General features: G+C 52.9%; 1 protein-coding gene across 10 annotated transcripts in view; it reads right to left on the bottom strand.

Moving 5' to 3' along the window:
- The window catches only part of SCN5A (sodium voltage-gated channel alpha subunit 5), a 102208-nt gene that overhangs the window by 67008 nt on the left and 10403 nt on the right, over positions 1–24797 (bottom strand). For 7 of the 10 annotated variants that reach the window (XM_025375229.1, XM_025375228.1, XM_025375232.1 and 4 more), the window contains exons 2-5: positions 18583–18907; positions 15858–15976; positions 7937–8026; positions 6408–6536 (exon numbers count right to left, since the gene is read on the bottom strand). In XM_025375229.1, the coding sequence (XP_025231014.1) occupies positions 6408–6536; positions 7937–8026; positions 15858–15976; positions 18583–18855 (611 nt within the window). In that variant the 5' untranslated portion in view covers positions 18856–18907. Of the gene's footprint in view, positions 1–6407; positions 6537–7936; positions 8027–15857; positions 15977–18582; positions 18908–24797 lie in introns of those variants that run through there. The other 3 variants (XM_025375226.1, XM_025375223.1, XM_025375230.1) reach the window with 1 other exon arrangement.

Here is a 24797-nt window from a genome sequence, read left to right as displayed (position 1 = left end):
GCGTTTCTGGTCCTAGTTTTGGTCTACATCTTCTGTGGAACCTCCATCTGTTGATCAGCTTGTGCCTGGCTCAGAAGTCCCTGAAGTCACGAGGCGGAGGTGGCCTGAATACTCATTGGAAAAAACAGAGTTCCCAAGACAGAGGCGCTGGAAGATGGGAAGAGAGGTTGCCTGAGTTCTTCAACTACTCACAGGCAAGGAGCAACCCAAGAAGAGAAAAGGGCAGGATGAGGGGCCCCAAGGCAGTGGAGTGCCTTCCCAACAAGTCTACCGGTCCCACCCCCAGACCCTTGGTATCTTCCAGGGATGGCTCTGGGTCTCCACCGGAGGACTGGCCTCCAGAGGCAAGATGCCCTTCCTGGGGTCTGTCCTACTTGGGTCCGAGCGAGGCTCAACAGGGTGAGCGGCTGTGGGCCCCCTCCTGGAACTTGGACAGTTGCTGATCTGTGGCCTCCACAGGGACAGGAGAAAGAAGGTGGTCGCTGGCGGGCAGGGACCTGCCCAAGCAGAGCATGAGAACATGCAGTAGATGGGCCACATGACCACGAGGACCATGGACAGTGTGTAACCAAGGCCATCGGGACAGTGGCAAGTGACTTGTGACATTTAATCAAAGGCTTTGCATCCAGGGTGTGTGACATTTAACCGAAGGTGTCTGGTGTTTAACAAAAGACACTGGACTCGGGATGTCTGATGTTTAACCAAGTGCGTCTGACGCAGGTGTCTGAGTGATGTCAGACATAGGACGTCAGCCCTGTGGCTCTGGGTGAGTGCAAGGGTGGGCTGGCACTGTTGCCAGACTCACTCTGCTGGGCAGTCTGGACCTCCAGGCCCTTCCAGTCTGCTCCCAGCTTCCCAATTCCCCTTCAGGCTTTGAATATCTACAGGAAAGAACTTGGCCAGCTGAGTCAAGGGGCTTAATGCCCTAGGGTCCATAGGTCCAGCTCTAACTGACACTGGGTTGACAGCAGATTTCTCTACGTCCACTGGAGGAGCCCCTCCATCTTCACATGGCCCTATGCACCACGCTGATCTTTCCTTACTCACAAAGCCCTACACAGATGATGTCAGCAGACACATTCCCAAAGCTTGCTTTCCTCTGGCAACACCAGACCCTTTCTGTGGTGTGGTTTCCATTCCATCTCCTGTATTCACTTCAGCATGTACATCTTTCTCCAGTGTGGCAGTCAGATGCAGTCCCATCGTCTGCTGGGGAGCAGAAGTCACCGTGCTTGTTTCGGTCCACATACACCTGCTAATTTGATCCAAGGTCCCTCTCAACTTCTGAGAGCTATTCCGTTCTCCATGATGGCTCAGACCCTAAGGCCTCTGTCCCACATTCTTCTCTCGGTCTCTCTCCAGACATGGTGCTGCCACAGGACTTTCTGGCTGAGCCTGGGATATTGCTGACATTGCCATCCCATGGAAACCACAACTCTGGCCTGCTGGAGGCTCTGGGCTCCTTTTTTGGTTGCTGTTCTACCAACTGTGCCTGGGGACAGCAGCTCCCCTTGCCCAGGATACTGGTTTCAAGGCTGTCTCTTCTAATTACAGGGAGTGAGTGGAATACTGTGCAGGTCAGAGAGGGAACCAACCGTCCTTGCTTCCCTCCTGTCCCTTACAGACCCAGTCTGTCCCCTGGTGTCTCCATTGAAAACTCTGCCTATCTCTAGCTTAGATTCTGCCTATCTTTGCCTGTCCTGGGGTGGAACCTGCCCCCAGCACAGTGTCCCCAGCACAGACAGTGCTTGGCCTCCATTCATTGTCTGCCTTCTAGGCAGCTGGTGTCCCAAGGTGACAAGGACAGCTTAGTGACAGAATAAGGGAGGACCATATCTGTGCTCCTGGCAGGCTTGCAAAGCCAGCTGAGTGGCTGGAAATAGGAGTGCAGCTGGTGGCCGTGTGTCTGTCTGGGAGAGCAATCATGAGTTAGAGGAAGTCTTAAAAGAGGACTTGCAGGGTAAGGGTGTGGAATGTCTGGGACCATGTTGGTGACATGGTGGGCTATTGCCTCTCTTATTCCACCCAGATCCCCACCGAGGCCTCTTTTGGGTCCTCTGAGTGTGGCAGGGCAGGAGGAATGCTTGGTATGACACAGGGCCAGTTGCAGAGGTGGCAAGTGTGGGGTCACGTGAGGAGACAGAGCATTGCCCCCCTCTCAGGTTGGCAAAACTCTCCTCCAAGCCAGTCTGCTCCTTCAGTGATGGCTAAGCTGCTGGCCAGGGGCAGACAGCTGGACAACAGACAGGGGCAGAAAGAGCAAAGGGTGGTGGGTGAGAATCCTATCCCATCACCAGCCCCAGTGCAGGGAAGCCTTCTTCCTGCCCACCCTTATCTTGAGATGGTGAAGCCCACGCCGTTAGTGACTGCAGGAATTGCCAACCTCCTCTCTGCCCTCCTCCCTTCCCCTCCAGGTTTGGTTTCCATAACAACCCCAGGAGGTGGGAGGCTGTGCTAACTAGCAGGTAATGCCCTTCTGTGAGTGGGGCCACAGGAAGAGCTCTGGCTTGAGGGCTGCAAGCTGAGCCTGGCAGGCTTCCCAGCACCCTGCCCCAGACCCTCCCACAGCCTCTAAATCAGTGGGGTGGAGGATCACCCCAGCAGAAACATCAGACTCGGCATGCCTCTCCCATCCATCCCATGGTTTGGAGTTGAGAGACTTGGTTTTAGTCTCAGCATTGCTTCTGATTCAGTCTATAACTTTGGACAAGTGTGAGGTTCTCTGAGCCTCAGTTTCTCCATCTGTGTAATGGAGGTCAGATGGAGGATTTCACTGAATGGAATGTTTCCCTTCACTCAAGTCTCCTTTGATTATCCTAGAGTCCCTTGTTACTGAACCATTGCATCTCTAAGAGAATGCATTTCAAACGCAGTAATTAACTGGTTTTCACAAGCCAGAATCCCCGTCAATCGAAGCTGCCAGGCCAGGCCAGCCAAGGGCCCAACAGCTGATGTGCCAATAGGTCACACAGCCCTTTGGGAAGTGGATGTGCCATTTCTGTGAGGTGCTTGGAAACATGGAGAGTGTCTGAGCTTCTGAGGCTGAGTTCTGCCTTGTCAGCCCTGGCCCTGGCACACAGCGAAGGCAAGCAGGTTTTGGCGAGGAAGGCACACCTGCTTTGTGACTCCCAGTGGAAGAAGTGGTTTGGGAATGAAACCAGGATTCTCCCAGGAGACAGGGCAGAAGGACTGCTTAAGGGCCTGAGGTCACTCAGGGCATCTCCCAGAGACACAGCTTGAGCCAAAGCTTGGGCCAGGGCAATGACTTCCTGGGATCTGGGGCTGCCTCTGTGGTGACACTGTCTTGCCCAGGCTCCAGGCTGGGGAGCTAGGAAAGGCTCAGGCAGACGCTATATCCTCTCCTGCCCGAAGCCACCTTCCTTCCTGTGACACTCAGCCTCAGGACCCCGTGGATTACTGCTTCCCACCCACAGGGCACCCCAGGGCCCAGCCTGGCAATCTTACTCCATTCCCAAGTCAGTGCAACCTCCTCGGCTCTGACATGAAAAGTTCTCCCTCTCTCTGAAACCTCAGATGTGCCTCCCCACTCTGTTCTCAGCTGATGATCCAGCTTCTTACTTCACTGAGAAAACAGAAGCAATCAGAAGAGAAATTCCTTTCTCTTTCATCATCAACTCTATCAATCTACCTCCATCTCCACCTGAAATTCTGCCTTCCCTGCTCTTCAGGTTGACGCTCCCTCTTGGCACTGGATTCCCAACCTCTTGGGCCAGCTCAAGGGCTTTGCTCCTGCAATCCCCTTGCTCATCTACATCATCTGGCATCCCCTCTCTACTGGATCATTTTCACCAGCCTGCAAAGATACCCCCCTTCTTTAAAAGCCCTCCCTTGATTGACCCACATTCCGCACGGATTACCACACCATTTTCGGTCCCATTTTATAGCAATCCCCACAAAATAGATGTCTCTACTTGCCACACCTCCTCTCCTCCCACTCTCTCTCGAACCCTCCTTAACCAGGTGCATATCCTTTTTCTCCACTGGAATCCCTCTTGTCAAGGGCACCAGTGACCTTCCCACTGTGAAATCCAATAGTCCATTCTTAGTCATCACCTTCCCCAACCTCCTGGTGGCAGGTTTCCATTGGAATCACATTCCTTCCTAGACATTACCCTCTTCTGATTTGCCTCTGCCCTCCAGTCTTCTCTCTTGGCCTCCAGATGTTGGAGCATCCCATAGTACATTCAGGCTACAGGTTACACTCATGCCTAGGTGATCTCATCTGGTCTCCTGGCTTTAAATACCATCTGTATCCCCACGGTTTCTAAATTTATACCTCCACCTTGGACCTCTTTATTGAACCCTAGACTGGAGTATCCAGTTGCCTACTCAATATCTCACCCTGGGTGCCTTCAAATGTCATACATCCCTAACTGGATTTTTGATTCTCTTCCTACTTCAGCCAGTGCCGCTCTCTCCAATTTTCCATTTCAACCAATGGGAACACCGTCCACCCAGCAGCTGCTCAAACCAAAAACCACCTTGGGGGCCTCCCGTCAGCCCTACCTGCAAAATATGTCCAGAATCTGACCAGGTGCTCCCCTTCTCCACTTGGTCCTTGGTTCCAGTCACTATCTTCTCTCTCCTGGCTACCAAGATATAGCCTCCTAACTACTCCGTCTGTCTCTACCTTCTCCAGTCTGTGGTCCACACCATAGCTGGGGAAGTCTCTACAGAATGTAAAGTAGGTCACAGCTCTGCCTGTTCTTACACCCCAGTGACTCCCATCACACCTGGCTTTTACCACAATCTGTCCTCCATCCCACTACTCTGCAACTTCATCTCCCATCACTCTTTCCTTGCTCGCTCAACTCCACCCAGGCCTAAATCCATATAGGGTTTGGGGCAAGTGATATTGTCTCTCAGAGCCAGTTTTCCCACTTGTAAAATGGAGGGCTAGAGTTGGCTCACAAATAGTATACCTAGAAACAGAGATTCTGATGCATTTTCCCACCACCAGGTTCTCCATCTAGTTTGAAAGTGCCCCATTCACCAGGGTATAGCTTCCCTCTTTGTCCTCTCTCCCCGACAGCATGGCTGAGCTCAGGGCTGCTCATGCCTGGGGTTAAAGGCTGTCTTCAACAGGTAGATTCAGGCATTCCAAGCATCCTAGAAAGTGAGAGCTGAACTGAGCTTCTGATACCACAGCACCCAACACTATCCTTTCACATGTTGGGAAACTGAGGGTTTGCAAGGGCAGGGGGTATGAGCCTTACCAGCTCTGCTCCTTGCTGAGGTGCAGTGCTCAACCCTGCACACACTAGGTCCTCTGCTTCAGAAAGGCTTTTTTCTTTTTTCTCTTTTCTTGAGACAGTCTTGCTCTGTTGCCCAGGCTGGAGTGCAGTGATGTGATCACAGCTCACTGCATCCTTGACTTCACAGGCTCAAGTGATCCTCTCTCGCTTCAGCCTTCCGAGTAGCTGAGACTGCATGTGTGCGCCACAATGCCCAGCTAATTCTTGTGTTTTTCATAGACATGGGGTCTTGCTATGTTGCCCAGGCTAGTCTTGAGCTCAAGTAATCTGCTCACCTCGGCCTCCCAAAGTGCTGGAATTACAGGCGTGCGCCACTGCACTCAGCCTTCAAAAAGGCTTTGATGGCTGAGCCTCTGATCACGACTACTGCAGATGTCCCATCAGAACCCAGCATCTGTTCCCTGACACTTCCACGGTGGAGTGCAGCCTCAACACTGACCCCTCAGCAAGAGTTTCTCCTAGGCAAAGAGGCGGGGCCTTGGCCTGGGCTGCGGCAGGCCTGGGGTCACTTGCACTTTCTGGCAGGCTCCCTGTGTGTTCTTGGCATCAGTTTTCTCACCCATAAAATGGGCTAAGCCATCCCCATGTACCCTACTTCTCTGGCTGGTGTGAGGATCCACTGTATTGTGTCAGTGGCCGGGTGCTTTAAAATGTGCCAAGCATTGAGTCTCTGGATGGAGCAAGCTGATGTGCTGGTGTGCCTGGTGCGAGTTCCTGGGGATGCTTAGTCACTTCTCCAGGCTCCTTCTCTTGACTGCAATTTCATTCTTAATCATCTTGAAATCCAGGTCACCATTTGCAGTGGGCCAGGGATTGAAATATTGTTTTCTCTTGGTGGAAAGGGCAGAGGATGCAAAACCAGAATCTTAATGGTGTCCCTGGAGCCCAGAGCTGCTGTGGAGCCCCAGGTGAGCCAGTAGGCCTGACCACCAAGGCCTGCCTGAGCCATCTCTCCCCACCAGGATGAGCTGAGGGCCTCCACCCTACCTTCCTCCAGCCTGTGTACAGAGCTGCATGTGGACTGCAGGGAGGAAGCCAGAAAGAGAGGGGTGGTCCGCGACCTGGGGTGTGCACATTCCACCCTAGTGTGGCCTGCATGGCATAGCACAGCATAGCAAACGAGATACTTACGCCATGACAATCACACTGAAGTCCAGCCAGTTCCATGGGTCCCGAAGGAAGGTGAACGCATGCAGGCAGAAGCCTCGAGCCAGAATCTTGACCAGAGACTCAAAGGTGTAAATGGCGGTGAAGGTGTACCTGGGCAGGAGAGGCCGATGGGGTTTCTCAGGGAGGCCTGAGCAGGCCAGGTTCTCCAGGTTCCCTACATGGTGCGAGCCCACACAGCTCCCTTCAACAGGGGCCATCAAACGGGCTCTCTGCAATGCCCCCATGGTAGAGCTGGAGTTGGGGATGGAGCTTTGCTCTAAACATCTGGCTAATGAATCCATCGTCCAATTTGTTTATTTCATATTATCGTGTAACTGCCATGTGTCCATCTGAACTCTCTGTGTTCTCTCTCAGTTGTCTTGGTGGAAGACCTCCTCCCAATCTCCTTACCCTAGCCCTGGGGGGCTGTGCGTCTAACAGGCATACAGTGGCCACAGGGTCTGTGCTATAGGACATATACATGGACCCTCACCCCTGTTTGTGGGTCCTCAGCAGCTAGCAATGGGCCCAGTCAATCCTCAACTGCTTACAGGGTAGGTGGGTCCAGCTGTCCACCTTGGGCTTGAAGGGTGATGTTATAATGCATGGGGCTGGTGGGAGTTGGGGTGCTGTTCTCTCTGCCTAGGGCAGCCTGAAGAATCCAAAATGCCTGGATGCTAGGACTGGGGCCCCCAGGGCTGAAGCGGGATAGGACTGCATCCCAGGATTCAGAGCAGCTGCATGTACCAGCTGAGAGCACTGCTAGGATCTATGTGAACGTGGAGAACCACCAGGCAGGCTGCTTTGGGAAGAGAGGCTGCCCCAACATTCTGCTGGTCTCCTGAAAACTGCAGGCAAATGCAGTAAGCGCCTATCAAATCTGCTTAGAACCTCCAGGCAAGGTACTTTTGTTTGGGAAGAAAAGACCAGAAGCAGTTTCTGGAACTGTGCAAATGGTTATAGGAGGCAGGACTTGGGAAAAAAGGCAGCAGACTGTGTTACTGAAGTGGGGATAGCCCTGGGGCACCTCCTAGCTGTCCACTTCCTAGCTGCATGACATTAGGCCAGCTATTTCTCTAATTCTTAGTCTTATCTGTGGAATGGGGAAGGTGGCTGCCCCCCCCATTGGGTGGCCATCAGGGTTAAAGGAGATGATGCTTATTGTTCTTATGACAGTGCCTGGCGTGTACAAAATGCTCAATAAATTATTATTATTTCAGAGCCTTCTCCAATGTCATCATTCCTCTTTAGGCAGAACAGGGAGAAACTCCCTGCTTTGCCAATCTGGAGAGCTTCCTCCCTAGAAGGCATGACTCAAATTAATGCCAGAAGTTGGCAGGACTGGGAAAGGCAAAAGAGGGTAGAAGCTGAGCCAAGGGCTGCCCCACCACCGCGGGTAAGTTCCTGGGCCTGGACACAGCCCCCTTCCGGGGCAGCTTCAGGAGCCATGGCATGGAATGGAAAGGAAGAGAGAGGGCCACGTGGAGAAGAGGCCCTGAAGATTTACTTACTCGACATACTTGGTCCAGGGTGGAGGGTCGTGCTGGGCCATGAACACGCAGTTGGTGAGGATGGTGCACATGATGAGCATGCTGAAGAGCGTGTGTGGGGTCAAGGAAAGCGAGCAGTGCAGGCCGGCCACGCCACCACCGCTGGGGGGTCCTGCCCCTGGGAGTCATCACTGCCAGGACAGTGCTACCACAGCAATAAACAGGGTCTCCAAGGAGACACATTGGGGCTGTGACCAGTCCATGCCAACCCCCCTCCACCCAGGCTGGTCTCTGTCCCTTCCCCGGCACTGCCAGCTGGCCGCCGGCCTGCTCCATGACACCTAATAGGCACCAGAGACCTGAAACCACACTGCTGGTAGGGTCTTGTGTGGAGGGAAGGCAGGAAAGGTGGGCCCTAGACCTCAAAGGCTTTTAACCGCAGTCAGGCGAGGGGCCCTGTCCTCAGTCACATAGGAGAGAAATGGGCGTTTATAAATTGCTCCTCAGGGGAGGGCAAGGCCAGAGTGGCAGGGCTCTGAGTTCCCTCCCCCACTTCTAGGGGAGCAGCCCAGGCCAGGCTTTCTCTAGAAGTTCTCTCAGAATGCTCTGCTGCCAACCAACTGCACACCTGGCCAGGGCCTGCTACTCCTGGGGAGGCAGGGGACCGTTCCTCTGGCTGCTTCCTGCCTGTGTACCTACTCTTCAAGCTAGCCCTCTGCTCCACCTGGGAATCTCCTTCTCACCCTGCAGGAGCCCCTCAGCAGGACCCCACCCAACTCCCCAGCAGCCTGTCCTGCCTTTCTGGTAACACAGTGCTACCTCTGTGCCCTGCGGGCTTCGGGCACCCCTCTTTTAGCCATGGTGGCTCACTGAACAGCAATGTCCGTCTGTCTCCCATCACAAGGGAGTGCTTCCAATGCCAGAGCTGTGCTTCAGGTCGACTTGTGGGCTCTTGGCCTTGAACTGAACTACCCAGGCCTTCTCTGACCCTGACTGTGGCTACAATTCCTAGCTGCTGCTTCAGACTAGACAAAGCTCTGACCACCCTCCTCCACCTCTGCCTCACTTCTGCAAGGCCTGCAGAGGAACAAAGGGGCAGACTCTGGGCCTCCTGTGGGCTTCATCACCCCTTGGGGCCTGGCCTAGAGCAGGGACACTGTGCTTCTCTCACAAATCCCTCCCCAGCCCCCAAGCACTCAACACCACGCCTGGCCTCAGCCCCGTGTGCACAGCTGCCAAACTGGTGATTCCCTCAGGCCGCCCAGGAGCTGCAGTAATTGAGCTCCAGGGACTGCCTCTTTCCTCCCTAGCATAGCTCCACCTCACCTGACGGGGAAGCCGGTGCAGTCAGACCACAGACCAGGCCAGGCTGCGGTGCCGACTGCCCCAGCTGGGGACGGTGGGAAGGCCTCTCAGGAATCTAACCAGGTAGATGCCCTCCGTGCTGCCAGTCCTCTTCTAGGGAGTCAGGCAATCAGGAAATCAGCATCTCAAACCAGCCTCCAGTTTATAATTATCTAATTTCTCATCTGGGACGAGAGGGAATTAGGCTTTGGGAATCTCCCTTAGTCAAACGAGGACTGAGCCAACAGGACTGCTGGGCTCCAATGCCATGGTTCCAGGAAGACTTGATTTCTCCCTGACCAGAAGGCATCACTTCAGGCCCTGGGGTCTCTCCATCAGTTTGGTATCTGCCCAGTCCTCTGTCTGTGTGAGGGTCTCCAGGGCCAGGCTTATGTCCCTCTCCAGCTTTCAAGGCAGGATCAGATAATCATCTCAGTATCAGTACGCTTTCTCCCTTACACACACACACACACACACACACACAAACACATACTGCCCACACGCGGGCTATGTGCCAAGGCTTTCCTCACTGGGCGGACGGTTAACAAGCCCCCCAACCAGCCTTTATTCATCCCCACGGATCTACTGCTAAGCGTCTACTGAGGAGTCCAGGTGACTCCTAAAATATGCAAGCAATGATACCAAGAGTGAATATTTATTGAGCCCTTCCTAGGTACCAGAATTTGCTCTCCGTGTCCATCAGCTAATTCAATTTTCCCAACAACAATATGTGGTGCAGACTTTGTTTCCGTTTTAGGTGATGAGAAGACTGAGGCACAAAGAGGTTAAATTGAAGGTCACTGTGGTAGGCAGAATAACGCCCCTACCATCCCCAAGGTAGCCATGGATGAATCCCCGGAAACTGTGAATATGCTAATTTGTAGGACAAAATGAGACTGTGCAGACGTCATTAAATTAAGGATCTCCCGTGGCCTCCACGAGACAGGGTCTAGCTCTGTCACTGGGGCTGGAGTGCAATGGTATTATCATAGCTTACCACAGCCTTGAACTCTTAGGCTCAAGAGATCCTCCCGCCTCAGCCTCCTGAGTAGCTAGGACTACAGATGCGCACTACCATAGCCAGCTAATTTTTAATTTTTTTTTTTTTTTTTTTTTTGTAGACACAATGTCTTACCACATTGCTTACGCTGGTCTTGAACTCCTGGGCTCAAGCAATCCTCCCACCTCGGCCACCCAAAGTGCTGAGATTACAAGTATCAGCCACTGCTCCTGGCCCTAAATTAAGGATCCTGAGGTGGGGAGATCATTCTGGCTTATCCAGGTAGACTCAGTGTAATCACAGGGGTCCTTTTAAGCGGAAGAGGGAGAGGCAGAGCTTTGTGACATGAAACTCAACCGGCCATTCCTGGCTTGATGATGAAAGGGGACTACAGACCAAGAATCTGGTGCAGCCTCCAGAGGCTGGAAAAGCCTCAGAAACACATTCTCCCCTAGAGCCTCCAAAAGGAGGGCAGCCCTGCCAACACCTTGAGTTTAGTCCAGCAAGAACCATTTTGGACCTCTGACTTCCAAAGTTGTAAGATGATAAATTTGCGTTGCTTTAAGCCACTGCGTTGGTGGTAATTTGTTACAGCAGTCCTGGGAAAGTACTCCCGGTACCAAGCTGATCAATGGCTGAGCCAGCCCGTACCCTGGCTCTCCTGATCTGGGCCCCACTCTGAGGCCCCATGCTGCACCACCTCTGCAAGATGACATTCAAGGCCACCTGGTCCACTCTCCTGCCTCCAGACTGGAGGGCCTGCATGAGTCACGCTGCTTCTGGCCCTCACGTGCCAAGCAGGTAAGCTATTCCATGCCTGGCCTCTGCCACCCATGGGGCGGTATGAAAACCAAATGAGGTGAAGAGCACTGTCGAATGTGGGGAGACTACCGTACAGGAAGGAGGAAATTATTTGTTATTTGTAAGAGGAAATCCCACCTGAGCATGTGTATCTGGCTCTGAGTGGGAGCCAGGGGGGCAATGGAGCCATGTCCCCAAAACGCTCTGACATGGGATGTTATGAAAAAACCAGACAGGCCTCTGGCTGGGCTGGGCAGGAAGGCTTCCTGGAGGAGGCGTTTAGATAAGCACCAAGGCTGGCCAGGGTTGCTCTGGCAACCAGTCAGCCCAGTTGGTCATGGTGAAGCAGCGTGGGCTGAAGGCTGGGTGGTGGACTCCTCTCGATAGAGCCAAGTCCCTCTAGGGGGACCACTCACAGCTCTCCTTAGAGTGGGGAACAGGCCCCACTGCAGGGAGCAGTGGTGTGAACAGGCTGCCTTGTACTACAGGACTTGGCTGGACCCAGACAGAGGTGAGTGAGAACTTGAACACCCAGACTCAGGGAAGAGCCAGGGCACACAGCCCTCTGAATCCCACCAGTCAGGGCCTGGGTCCCATGGTGGGCAATGACAGGAGCTATCTACCTGGGTTTTATCTTTTTCAGACACAGCAATGGCTTAGGGTGATATGTAGCAAGCTCTTGTCTCTCTGCCACTTCACTGCTCAAAATCCTTGCCTGGTTCCCATGGCCTTGAGGACAGCACTTGCACAATTGTCAGTCCTTCTTCTGCATGTATGAGATCTCTTCCTTCCTAGACTGAGCCCCCGGTCCATATGACTCTGCCTAAAGCATACCCAGGTCCCCCATGGTGCCCAGCATGTAGCCAACACCAGAGAGATGAGTCAACTGAACTCCTGGCCGGGGCACACCTGTTTGCACTGCCTCGTAATTTCAGGCTGATGATTGAGCTGGTCCCTTGTGTGGGCTGAGGCAAAGGCCAGCTCTCCAGGTCTATGCTCAGCTGAACATCTTCAATCTTGTCATGTCATTGTCCCCAAACACCCACTCCGAGGCTCGTGATTAAAATGCCAGCAAGGACTGCCTGAGTTGTAGGGAATGCCTGACACTTGGGCTGCCTAAGTCTTCAGATCCCAGGGAGTTAAAACAACAACAACAACAACAACAAAAAACTCCCAAAGAAAAGGTAATTAACTGTGGAGGGGTGTTTTCATGTATTTGTGCTATTAAATCAACATGCGCACACACATACACACACGGACATGTGGTTTGATTGCCCATTTGAATCCGGTAGAGGAACGTGGGAGGATTTTGTGCACAGATCCCGTACAACCAGGAAGGCAAAATGCTTCTTGGTGTGTGTGTGAGGCCTCTCTGAATGTGACTGCGGTAGGATATGGAGTTCAGTTGGTTTCTTTTATTTAACCCCAGCAGAAACACATTCTGCAGGATTATAACAAAAATACATACAAAAAATCATTCCACATGCCCATATTTACTTTTTGGTAACTTCCCAGAGACACACTGCAAGCATGGAGCCAAGAACAAAGCCAAGTGGAATCACCGCACACTTGCTGTAGTCTGTGAGCTCCTGGATCGTCATGAGTGAGCAGGTTTTCTCACCAGGCTGCATTCCTGTCCACTTTTAAGTTTGTCTTTGCCCCACTTACCCTTCCCAAAGGGCGTAGCACAGAACTTTGCACATATAGAACTTAGTAGATGTTTGAATGAGTATAAAAATTTAAGCAGAGCAAAAGTTCACCATTCAAAACATGAGATCTGATGTTCTTTAGAAATGCATAGTGACTGATAAGGGGCATGGAATTTCTTTTGGGGTGATGCAAATGTTCTGGAAGTAGATAGTGGTGATGGTTGCACAACCTTATGAATATACTAAAAACCACTGAACTGTGCACTTAAAAATGGTAAATTTTGGCTGGGTGCGGTGGCTCATGGCTGTAATCCCAGCACTTTGGGAGGCCAAGGCGGATGGATCACGAGGACAGGAGTTCAAGACCAGCCTAGCCAAGATGGTGAAACCCCATCTTCACTAAAAATACAAAAATCAGCTGGGTGTGGTGGCGAGTGCCTGTAATGCCAGCTACTCGGGAGGCTGAAGCAGGGAATCGCTTGAATCTGGGAGGCAGAGGTTGCAGTGAGCCGAGATTGCACCACTGCACTCCAGCCTGGGTGGCAGAGTGAGACTCCGTACCCCACTCCCAAAAAAAGAAAAAAAAGATAAATTTTATGGTATATGAAGTAGTATACCTCAAATTTTAAAAAACTTCATGGAGTGCTTATAGATTTCTAGGCCTCACACTGGTAATTCTGGTCTTTCCAGAGCTAAAAATTTGCATTTTTACAAACTTCCCAGGTGAGACTGAGGTGGCCCTCAGACTGGCATTTGGAAGCAACTGCCCTAGGGTGGCATGCACATGGGACCTTGCTAAAACACAGGTTCTGGGGTGAGGCTCCAGATTTGGCCACTCCTATAACATCCTGGTGAAGCTAATGCTACTGGTCCACACACCACACTCAATGTCAAGGCTCAACAGTGTTGCAGAGGGGCTGCTCCCAAACCCCACAAATCTAGACCTCTTCTTCCCCCCAGTGCCCACTGAGCCCACCAAGTGGCGCTGTCGAGGTCCAGCAATGTGCTCCCATCCCCAGGCAGCAGCAGTGTCAAGGCAGTCACTGGGAACCCAGTACAGGTCCTCACTGATGCTCGACACTTCCCTGGGGCAGCTGTCCTGGGGGATGGAGGCTGGCTCCAAGCCCTCAGGGCCAGTTTTTCCAGGTGGAAGCAGCACCTCACAGCCTCAGAGCCATTGCTCAATGGACACTCTGGCCAGGCTGGGCACTCGAGGGCCTCCCACTCCCTCCCTTGCCCACCTGCCTCCCTGACCTTTTATTTCCCTCAAGACCCAGCTCAGCCCCTTGCAGGAGCCCTGGAGCTTCTGCTACATCCCTGAGGGCTTCTGTGGCTGCCAAACAGTACTGGGTTGGTTAGATACCTGGAGGAGAAACCCCAGGTGAGAGCTGGAGGATGCTTTTAGAGAGGCCACGCCCCTGGAGTGAGGCCGGCGACAGGCTCAGAGCAAGAAAAGCTGGCTTTTCCTCCTCCTGCTGCTCTGTTCTTCTTACCAGGCTGTGACCACACTCTGGCAGAAATGATAACTATTTGCAATGCTGCCTTATTACTTTTAGGGGATGATAAAATTGCCAAGGGCCCAGACAGGTCTTATTTGGCTCGATACCCCAGCGTGTCCAGCAAACAGTCTGACACCTACAGGAAACTCAGGATGGCTCAAGACGAAATCTACACACTTGCCCACACTTGCCCCACAGAATAAGATGCAGCTGTGAATGGCAGGCTGCCCACGACACACGGTCCCTCTCCACAGAGTCTGCCTCCCACCTTGCTCATGCCACAGCCATGGTTTGCATGTGGGGTTGTCTCAGGAACCCCACCAGGAAGGCAAGGGTGGGCCGGAGGAGAGCAGACAGTGGTTGGAAGCAAGCATGCATTTTACTGCACATCTGCATGCAGACACTACTTGCTGTGCATGCCCCTCCAATGAACCCCTGGGGTCAGGATCAGGCACTGGGAACAGGTGGGAAGAAAGTGGAGCCATAGGAGGAGCATCCCCCATCCCTGCCCCAACAGGAAAAGCTCCTGACCTGCTAGCCTCAGTCCCAGTTACTTAGTCCCTCATTAGGTATCTGTAATCCTGATGCCTCCTACCTTGGCTGGAGGTTAGTGAGTGAAGTCTTTGTCTTGGCCTCAAAGAAGTCCATTCAGAGAGGGGGCTGAAGGGGACCTTGAGGAGCTCTGTGGGGCCAGCCCACTAGACCCACAGTCAGTTGCACTGCTGAGCCTAGCAGCATCACTTAAATGAACAGCAGGGCCACCTGCACGCGTGCACTCACCCCGGTTGCCACTGGCCAAAGGGAGGCCTGCCCAGGCCCTCGCAGTGAAACACTCATGCCTCTGACTCTGCAGCTGGCACTGTCCTCCTGGAAGACTCCATCTATGGGGCCCCTTCTCTGAAGTCCAGAGAACAGAGTGATTAGGTGCTGGCGCCCCATGCAGTGTGCTGCCCAAATGACGCCCCTCTCAGGCCCAAGCCCAGTAAGTCCCTCATTACGCTGCATCACTCCAATGGCTCTCCTCTGCAGGCTGGAGCTTTTTTCAGCTGTGGTTTATATAATTTAATGTTAACCAGAGTTCTCTGTGATACTCTGAAACTGCAAACATTTTGTCAACGCCTAATCAAAAAGCAAGTGTTGCCGCCCTCGAAAGATGCCCACATGTGAATAAACTGGAGGCCTCTTTATTGGGAAATGAGTTTTCCTTGGCTGAGTTCTGGTGACCTGCTCGAAGGTCCCTGCAAGTGGGTGGGGAGAAGGATGGCCCAAGGGGGTATGGTGGGAAGGGACATTTGGAGCCAATATCAGAGCCTGACAGATGCCATTTATTCTGGGATCCTCAGTAGCTTAGCTTCTAGAATGTTCTCCTGAAGAATCAGAAGAGGGTTTCTCAAACTTTCACGTGCCCAAGAATCCCCTGGGGATCAAATGCAAATGCAGATGCTGACTTGGCAGGTCTGGAGGAGGGTCAGAGGTTTTTCATTTCCAACCAGCTCCCAGGTCACGACCATGTGTTTGTCTTAGGACCAGCAGGGAATCAGCACCACTCTCCTAAACTAGAATGCAGGTGGGCTGGGGGCAGCACCCCATGCACATCCCCAGTGTGGGCCCCCAGGGGGTACTCAGCAGGTATTAACTGCAAAGGATATGAGTGAACCAGAATCTTCACAGCCGCTCTCCGGATGGGGTGGAAGGGACTGAGGACATACAAGGCGTTGGTGGCACTGAACCGGAAGATGGTCTTGCCTTTATTCAGTACGATGAAAGTCTGGGGACAGACAGTAGCATTAGGCCCTTGTGTAGAAAGGCTTTTGGGGGCAGCTTTTGGCTCAGAGCCCTTGGACTGTGGCTGAGGGGTGGGGTGGGAGGAGGAGGAGAGGGACTGAGGGAGGAGACGGGGACGGGTGGCTGCCAGCACATTTGGCAGGTCAGTGGACTCACTGCCTTGCCCACGGGTGGAAGTGAGGGAGGTCTCAGGGGGATGTCAGTTTGGTTGAGATTTAGTTTCAAAATTATAGTCACAAAAAGAAGGGATCTTTTCCAGTCCTTGCCCAGCTGTTGTCACAGCAGAGGCTCAGCAGACCTGGGGATGCCTCCTCCCTCCCCTTCTCCCTTAGCTGACCCCTCCTCAGCCTGTGTGGGGTCCCCACCAGGCCCACTGGGAGGGAGGACGTGACAGGGGAGCTGGGTCAGCAGGGAGGACTTACAGGTGAGGAGAAGAGAAAAGGAAAATGCAGAAGCAGTCCCCCGAGAGCTTTTCTTGGGACCCTGTCTCCTGGAGTCTGGGACAAATGTCAGCCCCATCCCACAGGACACAGCCTACTGCCTCCCTCCAGGGGATCATGAACAGCAATGCAACCCCTCCCTGAGCTTCTGGAAGATCCTTTCTACACAGCACAATGGGGCCCAGGAGCGGACAATGAGAGCTGAATGCTGAGACATGTGCACATCAGGTGCCCAAGCAGCCCTTGAGGACAGCGGTGCCTCCCCACCTGCCCCGGTGTGTGGTGGTCACAGCTCTGTGGCCTCACAGAGGTCTAGGGGAATATCACAACCTGACATTCCCCTGAGACCTCCCTCACCTCCACCCATGGGCAAGGCAGTGAGTCCACTGGCCTGCCGAATGAGCTGGTGGGACAAGGTTCTACCTAATCTGGTCTGGAGAGATAAGCTGACCACATAGATTAGGACCAAAAGTTCTGCTGTGGTGCCTCCATTGCCTTGGGAGGCTGCTGGCAGTGTGGCCAGGGATCAGCAAGTGGAAACAGCAAGTGAGAGGCCGGGATCATCCCTGGAGCCGCTGTTCAAGCATTCCCAGACCCAAGGCCAGAAGAGATGGTGCCCCTGACCCCTCACATGCTCAGCTGCCACCAGCCCCCAAAAGCCCAGCCCAGTCTTGACCTCAACCTCAGTCGGGTCCACCTGCCGTGGAGCCTGCCTGTCCCAGCTAACTTCAGCCTAATTGCCACTCATCCTCTCCCCATAACCTTGACTTACTCCCAGCTGTGGCCTTAACCCCAACCCCAATTCCTACTTCCATCTCTCACCAACCATGACCTAGGCCTGCCCACCTTGACTAAGCCCATCTTCCAGCCTCACTCTGACCCCAGCTGTGGCCCCAACCTTGCCTGGACTTCACTGGAGTCACTTGTACCAAGGGAAAGTTCAGTTGGGGGCTTGGGAGCAGGACCAAGTTCAAGGCCTCCTCCCCCACCTGTTTATGTGGACTGGGTGGGCTTTTACTTCACACACACACCCACTCACACATCCAATGCACGCATGCACACCCAAAGATGCACCCTAGGCTCATCCCCAGGCGCTTGGTCTTAAACCACAGTCACACACCCTTGCAGTCACATTCTTGCACTGGCCACACCAGCCCTGTCTGACCCCCACGAGCTTCCTCAGCCTGGTGCTGACTGCAGTACTGTGCCTGGCCACTGTCTTCCTTGTACTCAGCCTTCTGGGAAAAAGACCTCCCCCAAATTCAAATCCACCTTCCTCTGGAAGTAAGGCCCAGAAGCGTGGGCAGCTTGGAGACCAAGCCTCTGCAGGAGTTCTGTATGTGGTAGGGTGCAGGGCTGGGGCACAAACGGACCTGAGATCTGGAGGAGGGAGGCCAGGCAGGGGATTCAGACAGGGGCAGTTACCTCTTGGGTCGGAGCCATGCTAGGAGGAAGCCTGAGTCTCCCTGCCCTAGTGGACAAAAGCCACTTCCCTTCCCTATGATCAGAAGGGACAATGGCAGAATGTCACACGCCACCCTCCTCCAAAAATCCCCCAGTGATCACTGCCCTCTCCATCCCTCTTAGATTTTCCACTGGTCTTCCTGGTCCCGTTGCCAGCTCTCAAAGCTCAGGAAACTGCTGCTGTGGCTGTGGCCTGAGCCAGTCAGTGTAGCCATGCATAGTTCGTGGGTGGGGGGACTACATGCTGTCCCCAGTAGGGAGAAGGGACCACGTGCTATGCTTTGTGGCCCAAACTCAGGCAGGGCCCAAACGCAGGCCAGAACTCAGGGCTTGACTCCAATTCACACACACACCACACAACGGGGAGGAGTCCTTCAGGGGTGAAAATCTAACCACAGGTAATTCCCAAAGAAGGTAGTCACAGGAGGCATGTTTTCCCTGAGGCTACCCTCTCTTCTTCATGACACCAAACCAGCATCTCAGGCTGCATAATTCCTGTCTTTTATTCCCGAATTCCAAAATTAAGGTGGTTGGAATACAGATCCCCAGTGACTCATTCCCCCAAAGCCTGGTGAGCCCCCCTAAACAGAGCCCCATATGCAGGCCAGGCCCTCTTTCCTCTCTGCTCCATTGACAAGGGAGTTGCACAGAAGGGTAGGCAGGGCTGGAGGTGGGTGGTAGTCACCTTTTGGGTGCTATAGAAGGGGTCCAGGTCCTCCAGGGGCTCTCCGATGAGCTCTCGGGGTGGATTGCCATAGAGATCTGGCAGCTTTTTGGAGGCCTGCAGGTCCAGCTGGGGCCGGGGAGCCTCCTCCTCAGGCAGCCCCTCTCGGCTCTCCTGCAAAGTGGTTGAGCCGCGGGCTTGCTTCTCCGCCATGCGCTTCTCGATGGCTGCCAGGGACTCCCGTGTGAACCTGCGGAAGCTGCTGGTGCCCCGAGGTAATAGGAAGTTTGCCATCTTCTCATCCTGCTTCTGGGCACAGGCTCTCCTCACGTTGCCTGCGGGGAAGCTGGAAGACACAGACAATGGGCCTGATGCTATGCCCAGGGACAGAGGGCAGGGTGGGCAGACCTCCTGGGGGTGGCTGTGCTGATGGAGGGAGGGACACCATCTGCAGAGAGGCTCCAGACCCCAGGATGCCAACAACTCCACAGGCACACCTGGGCAACACTGGCGTGGGTAAACCCAAAGCCCCCCAGGCTACGGGGCACACATGTGGACAGGCAGCAGGGTCACCTCCTCTTTCCCCTCCTAACAAGCATGTCTGAATTCAAGCAGGCAAGAGTGACTGTGTCATCCAAGCACCTTCTTTTTGTCCCATTCCACACAAGAGGAAACACTTGCATCTTTTGGTTTCTTAGCTGTCATAACTTGAGACATTTCTCAGCTTGGAGTTGTCATCCAGATGTTGGCACCCTGGTGTACACAGCTGTGGTGGAGCCCCTGCGGAGAGGCTCCCAAGGAAATCCCCAGGGTGCAGAAACCTTCCGAAACAATCTGGCTCAAAAAATGGGCAATGCCTCCCTTGCCCATCTGAGCTATTTCCCTTCCTTGGAAAGGTTAAAATTAGCCTGGCACTTTAGGTAACTTGAACTTCAGGTAACTCTGCCTTCCATCTCCCCTATCCCTTTTAAAAATACATACATGCTTACAGATTTTGTAATAACCAAATAAAATTCTAGCAATAAATTGAATCATATTGCAAACAAAGAAAAAAAGGGAAGAGCTGATGGAGTATCTCTGGCTCCTCACACTGCTCCTTGCTCCCCTCCTCCCAAATGAGAACAAATGAATGCTGATCCCAAGTGACAGCAGAACCGGAAAACGGTGACCACTCATCAGCAAGGACATCCAGCCGGCACATGCATGTGACGCCAAACCGGGAGAATGTGGCCCCTGGTGGCCTCAAACAATCCAGAACCTGGTGTGAACACACTCTGCCTATGACACCGAGGCAAAAGAATGCAGCCCCAACTGCCCCACCAAAACAGGATGTGGTCAGAACAGCTCCTGACTGTGACACCAAGCCGGCAGGCTGCATCGCTAATGACCACACCAAACCGGGGAATGGTGGGCACCCGTTCAAGAGGGCACGGTGGACACCTGTTGGACATCTCTGCCAGAACAAAATCCTTTTCCCTCGCGAGGGTCAGCTTTGCCTTGATCTTACTCCTGCAAAACACGTCAATGATGACCCCAACGAGCTGCTGCCGTAGCAACCCCTGCACATGGCCGCCAAAGGGCCTGGACTTTGGGGCCGCAGCCCTGAGCCCTGGATTGCTGTGAAGAAGGCACCTGGCCAAGAGACAGGTAAACGGTGAGCGAACACAACACACTCAGACCTCACAAGGGCGCCTCTGGTCCCTGGGGAAGTGTGGATTGAAATTTGTGAAGGGAGGCAGGACAGAGGTCCCAGGACTCGCACGTGAAGAGCCACTCTATGTCTTTTTCTTGTTTCATTCAAGTAAAGTTAAAGGAACATCTTTGTTAAAAATAGCAAGTGAGGGAGTAGGTTTCCACTCTATAAAAGCATTTCCCTGTCTCCCTTCCATCTTTGCGTGAACAGACAGACATCCGTAACACTCATCAACGCATGTGAGTGAGGACTTCTTTTTCTTAGCTTGTGGAAATTTGGGTTAATTTTAAACTATTTTCTTTATACTTGTCTTCACTGCTTGAATTCTTTAAAATGAGCTTGCATTATTTTTACAGAAACAATAAAACTCATTCGTCTTTTTATTTTAAAAATAAAAAAAAAAAGTCTGGATGACAGCAGCTTCTTACAGGGCAACCCTCCCCGCTATGAGCAATCAGTTCCATAAATTGGGAAGCCACCTCTTTTGCTTAGACTGACTTCCTAAAAATAGTGTTCTCTGTCTCACTGTATCCATCTGTGTCCATATGCCTGCAAGGGTTGTGGGGACACATGCACGCCCATGGATCTGCAAAGGCTCACTGGTACACACTGGCAAGGGTTTGTGTGTGAGAGAGAGAGGGAGTGCGCCTGTGCGGGTGCAAGCTGACACCTGCACATACGTCTGTTCCAGTAAAGGTGTGTTTTTAATTTGTATTAAACAAAGGATTCACACAGTTACGTGCACATAAGTGTACAGATGGATGAATTTCCACAAACGGAACACACCTGGTAACCAGCACCCAGAAAAAGAGATAAAATGCTCCCAGTCTCTCAGACTTAGGCTGCCCTCCAGTCACTAAACACCCTCCTTTGCCCAGGGAACCACTCTCCTCGCTGCTAATGGCATAGATTAGTTTTGCCTGTCTATGTATTAATAGTTCAGGGGGCCCTTCTTAACAAACTCCGTGAAGAGGTGGTGGAGAGATTTAGGGGAGAAATCACATCTCCTTCTCATTAACCTCTCATTCAAATTGACCATTTCCTTCAGTTGTGAATGTAGGCAACAAAGCAGAAATTGTGACCAAAAGAAACTGCAGATATTTCCCTGTCGTGTTACAGTTGCTGCTGGCCTCTCAAATAACATTAATACTCATCACGACTTCAAAATTATAGCACTTAGATTTGCTGCTAGATCTTACTATTTAAAACATGAATAAAGACATATACTATCTATCAAAAATTGGTTTCTGTGTTCTGATAGCTGTATTTCAATATAGGTGGTTTCCTTTTAAATCCTATGTGTTTTCTTTTGTCTCAAAATATGTGCTTCTGAGATGGGCTTCATTCAACTGGTAGAGGAAGGTTAAGATCCTGGCTTGGTCCTTGCTCAGATGCTGACCATGGGGTCCCCTCCTCTGCACCTTAGCTTCTCATCTGTAAAGAAGGATGAGGCGAGCCTCCAAGTCCTTTCTGGGATTCTATAACGCTCTTTATCGTGAGTGGTTTCAGCCACTACCCTGGCCTCTGGCTCTGACTTACCTGGACTTTGTGTCATTTCCGGGTGTGGATTGGGACCCCAGTCTGCCCCACCTTTGGACCTGAGAAATTCCGTTCTGAGTCTTGCAGTGGCCCTGTGGGATGGACGAAGACCAGAGAGGCAGATGTCCTATGTCCAAGCACTTCCATAACCTCTCCAATCTTCTCCATCCAAGGCCTGGTGAAGAAACCCTAGGTCCTAAGGAAGATCCTATCCCGGCTGGCCTCCAGCAGAGCATCCACCCCCTCGGGTCCCTGGCCTGGGAGGGGTATAGTCTGTCCAGGGGAGCTGCTGAAACCAGATTCCAGATGAAGCTCTCTGCTGTAGCAGCTGGGCAGCCTCATGTTCCAAAGTAAACCTACCAAGAGTGTCCTTTGTCTCTGGGGCCCCCAGGCAGCTCCTGGTGGGTGGGTGGGATCTGCTTTCTCCCTTGTTCTCCAGCCACCTGCACCTGGCTCCAGCCCTGCCCTTCCTTTAGCAGCTCAGGGCCCACGCCCTGCTGTGGCCAAGCCTGGCTGAGTCCTGGCTGCAGGGTTTCCGGTGCTGCCAGGGTGAAGAGGGCTCAGGGGTGGTCTGAGGATGCTCTGTGCTCAGGTTCAGCCACACCTCTCAGGCCTAGGATGTCAGGCCTGCAGATTTCAGAACCCATCCCCTGGCTGTGGAAGGTTGCAGGGGAAAGTAGGTAAGCAGGGGCCCCTGGTCTTGGTCTCACATAGCCCCAGCGTTTGGGGAAGCTGGACCTGGCTTGATTGTAAGACCACAGTCGCTCATCCCCTAGATGCCAGCACCTCATGATTCTCCACCCCCTAGGACAGCTGCTCCATATGCATCAGCTTGGCCATCTGCACCAGCCCTACCGCAGCTCATCAGGCTGGGACTGCTCCATCCGGCTATGCACTCTTCCCGGGCCAGGCTTCCCTGTCCTTTGGGCTTCACTCTAGAGCCCCACCCCCAACTCCATCCTGCCCCAGCTTCATCAGCTTCTGGAACTGGATGCATCCCTCCCTGCATCCGGAAGGTTCCTGAGAGCACAAGATGGGAGCAGACTGTGAATCTTCCTTTCCAGACTGGCTCCTCCTGGCACCCTTTCTTCTGGCACTGGCCACAAGCTTCCAACCCTCACCCAACATCACTGCCCTGGGACAGGCCTCCTTGCCCCTGCTTGGACCATGGCAGTGCCTCCCTCTATCCTTCTATCCCACACATGCAGCCCCCTGCTCCTAGATTTAGACATTCTCCAACATTCTGTGTGCCCTGAGTGACGCCAGAGTCACCTCCTGCTCTCTTCTCCAGTCCACCTCCTCCAGGACACCTCTCCTGACTGCCCACTCACCCAAACTGATTCGTTCCTGTGTGCCCCCTCACCCAGCTCTGGCCCCTTCCTGGCCTCTGCTGGTTACTGACAGGCCCTGTAGTACGTGTATTCACCTCAAGGTAGAGATGCTGCACAGGGAGAATATTCACTGTTCACACCAGAAACTAGACCCCCCTGCACTGTTTTCTCAACTGGCTTTCCTGAAGGAGGGTTTTCTGAATGCAAAGGCACACAGCTGGTGCTCAATCAGCAATGGTGCCACTGCTATGACATGGACACAACAGCCAGGCAGGTAGAGTGCAGCTGTAGGCACTGTTTGAGGTGGGAGATGGATGTGGGGTGAACTACTTGTCCCGGTTTACATGGGACTTTCCTCATTTTGGCAGTAAAATTTCTGCACCTTGGGACACCCCCAGTCCTGGACAAACCAGGGTAGCTGGTCACCCTGGGGAGCCTTCCCTTTCCTTGCAGCCCCTCCCTATTCACTCCCCTCCCTGATCCCAAAGGAAAGCACACTTCAACCTCCTGAGTCACGTCTGGCATTTTGGTCTCCTTGGAATCGGAGCCTCTGGAACACAGCATGCAAAGAATATTCTTTGCCACGTAAATTTATGCAAAGCATTGTGTGGAAGTGGTTCCCAGGCTTCCTAGAAAATCTCTGTGGGATTCCTCCACTCTGTGCTCCTCTCTCCTGCCCTGCAGCTGGGGTGACCTTGGGCTGGAGCACCCAGCACCTAGGGTTTGCAGTCTCACCAACCCCAGAACACAGTGCAGCTTTGCCCGGCCACAGGGCACTCCCCTTCTGCCTGCCCCTCAGTGCTAAAGAAGAGGCTCAGGAAAAGGGTGTGGATGCCCTCAAAACAGGAGCTCACTCCCCAAAGGTGGAGGTCAGGACTCCCTGATCATACTCTGATCACACTCCACAAACGAGCACAGGGCCCCTGCTCTCTACCCTGGCTGACTGGAAACCCTCCAAAGACGAGTCTGGGTGCTCCTGGACTGGCAACACCAGGGACAGGAGAATGGGACTAGATGTAGCTTGACAAGTCGTAACTTCACCCCAGTCATCCACGGGCCTCCAAATGGGGAGACGACAGCTAGGAACCTCGCTCACTCCAGGCTTCCTTGCCGGGAGTCGCCCATCAGAACTTCTAGCCCTGCTTGTAAGGCAACTGCATTTCTTCCTTGAGAACATGTCAACCCATCAACACCTCACAGACTCATTTTATTAATTGAATGATTCAGTGAACATTTAATCAGCACCCATTATGTACACGGTCCTAAAAACGACTACACAGAATACTTTTCTTCCCAAAGTGATGGATCCCAAATCAACAAGGCATAATGGGGGGATGAGGAAGAGTCATCAGTAAAGAGTCTGTGGTGGCTGGCAAGGAAATTCACCCAGATTTGCTGACATTGGCAACGAGGAAATGCCCTGAGCCACAGAACCAGGCCTTGCATCCACCTCTGCCTCCCCCTCTGGCCTCCTACCTCACCCTCTTGAAGATTTCCTGTTCCTAGGGATAAGGAAGTGGTTGGGGCTGTGCTTGGAAGTCAGCTCACCTCAGTGAATCTGGGCCCTGGCCATGCATTTGTCTTGTGTCTTTGGGCAGATGAACTGATTGATGTTTCTCTACCTCAGTTTTTCCATTCATAAAATGGGGTTAATAATAATATCTATTTCACAG

The sequence above is a fragment of the Theropithecus gelada genome, chromosome 2 (genome assembly GCF_003255815.1).
Source record: "Theropithecus gelada isolate Dixy chromosome 2, Tgel_1.0, whole genome shotgun sequence".
NCBI classification, from domain to species: domain Eukaryota; kingdom Metazoa; phylum Chordata; class Mammalia; order Primates; family Cercopithecidae; genus Theropithecus; species Theropithecus gelada.
The sequence above is the reverse complement of the archived record's forward strand: the minus strand, read 5'-3'. Positions and strand labels throughout refer to the sequence as shown.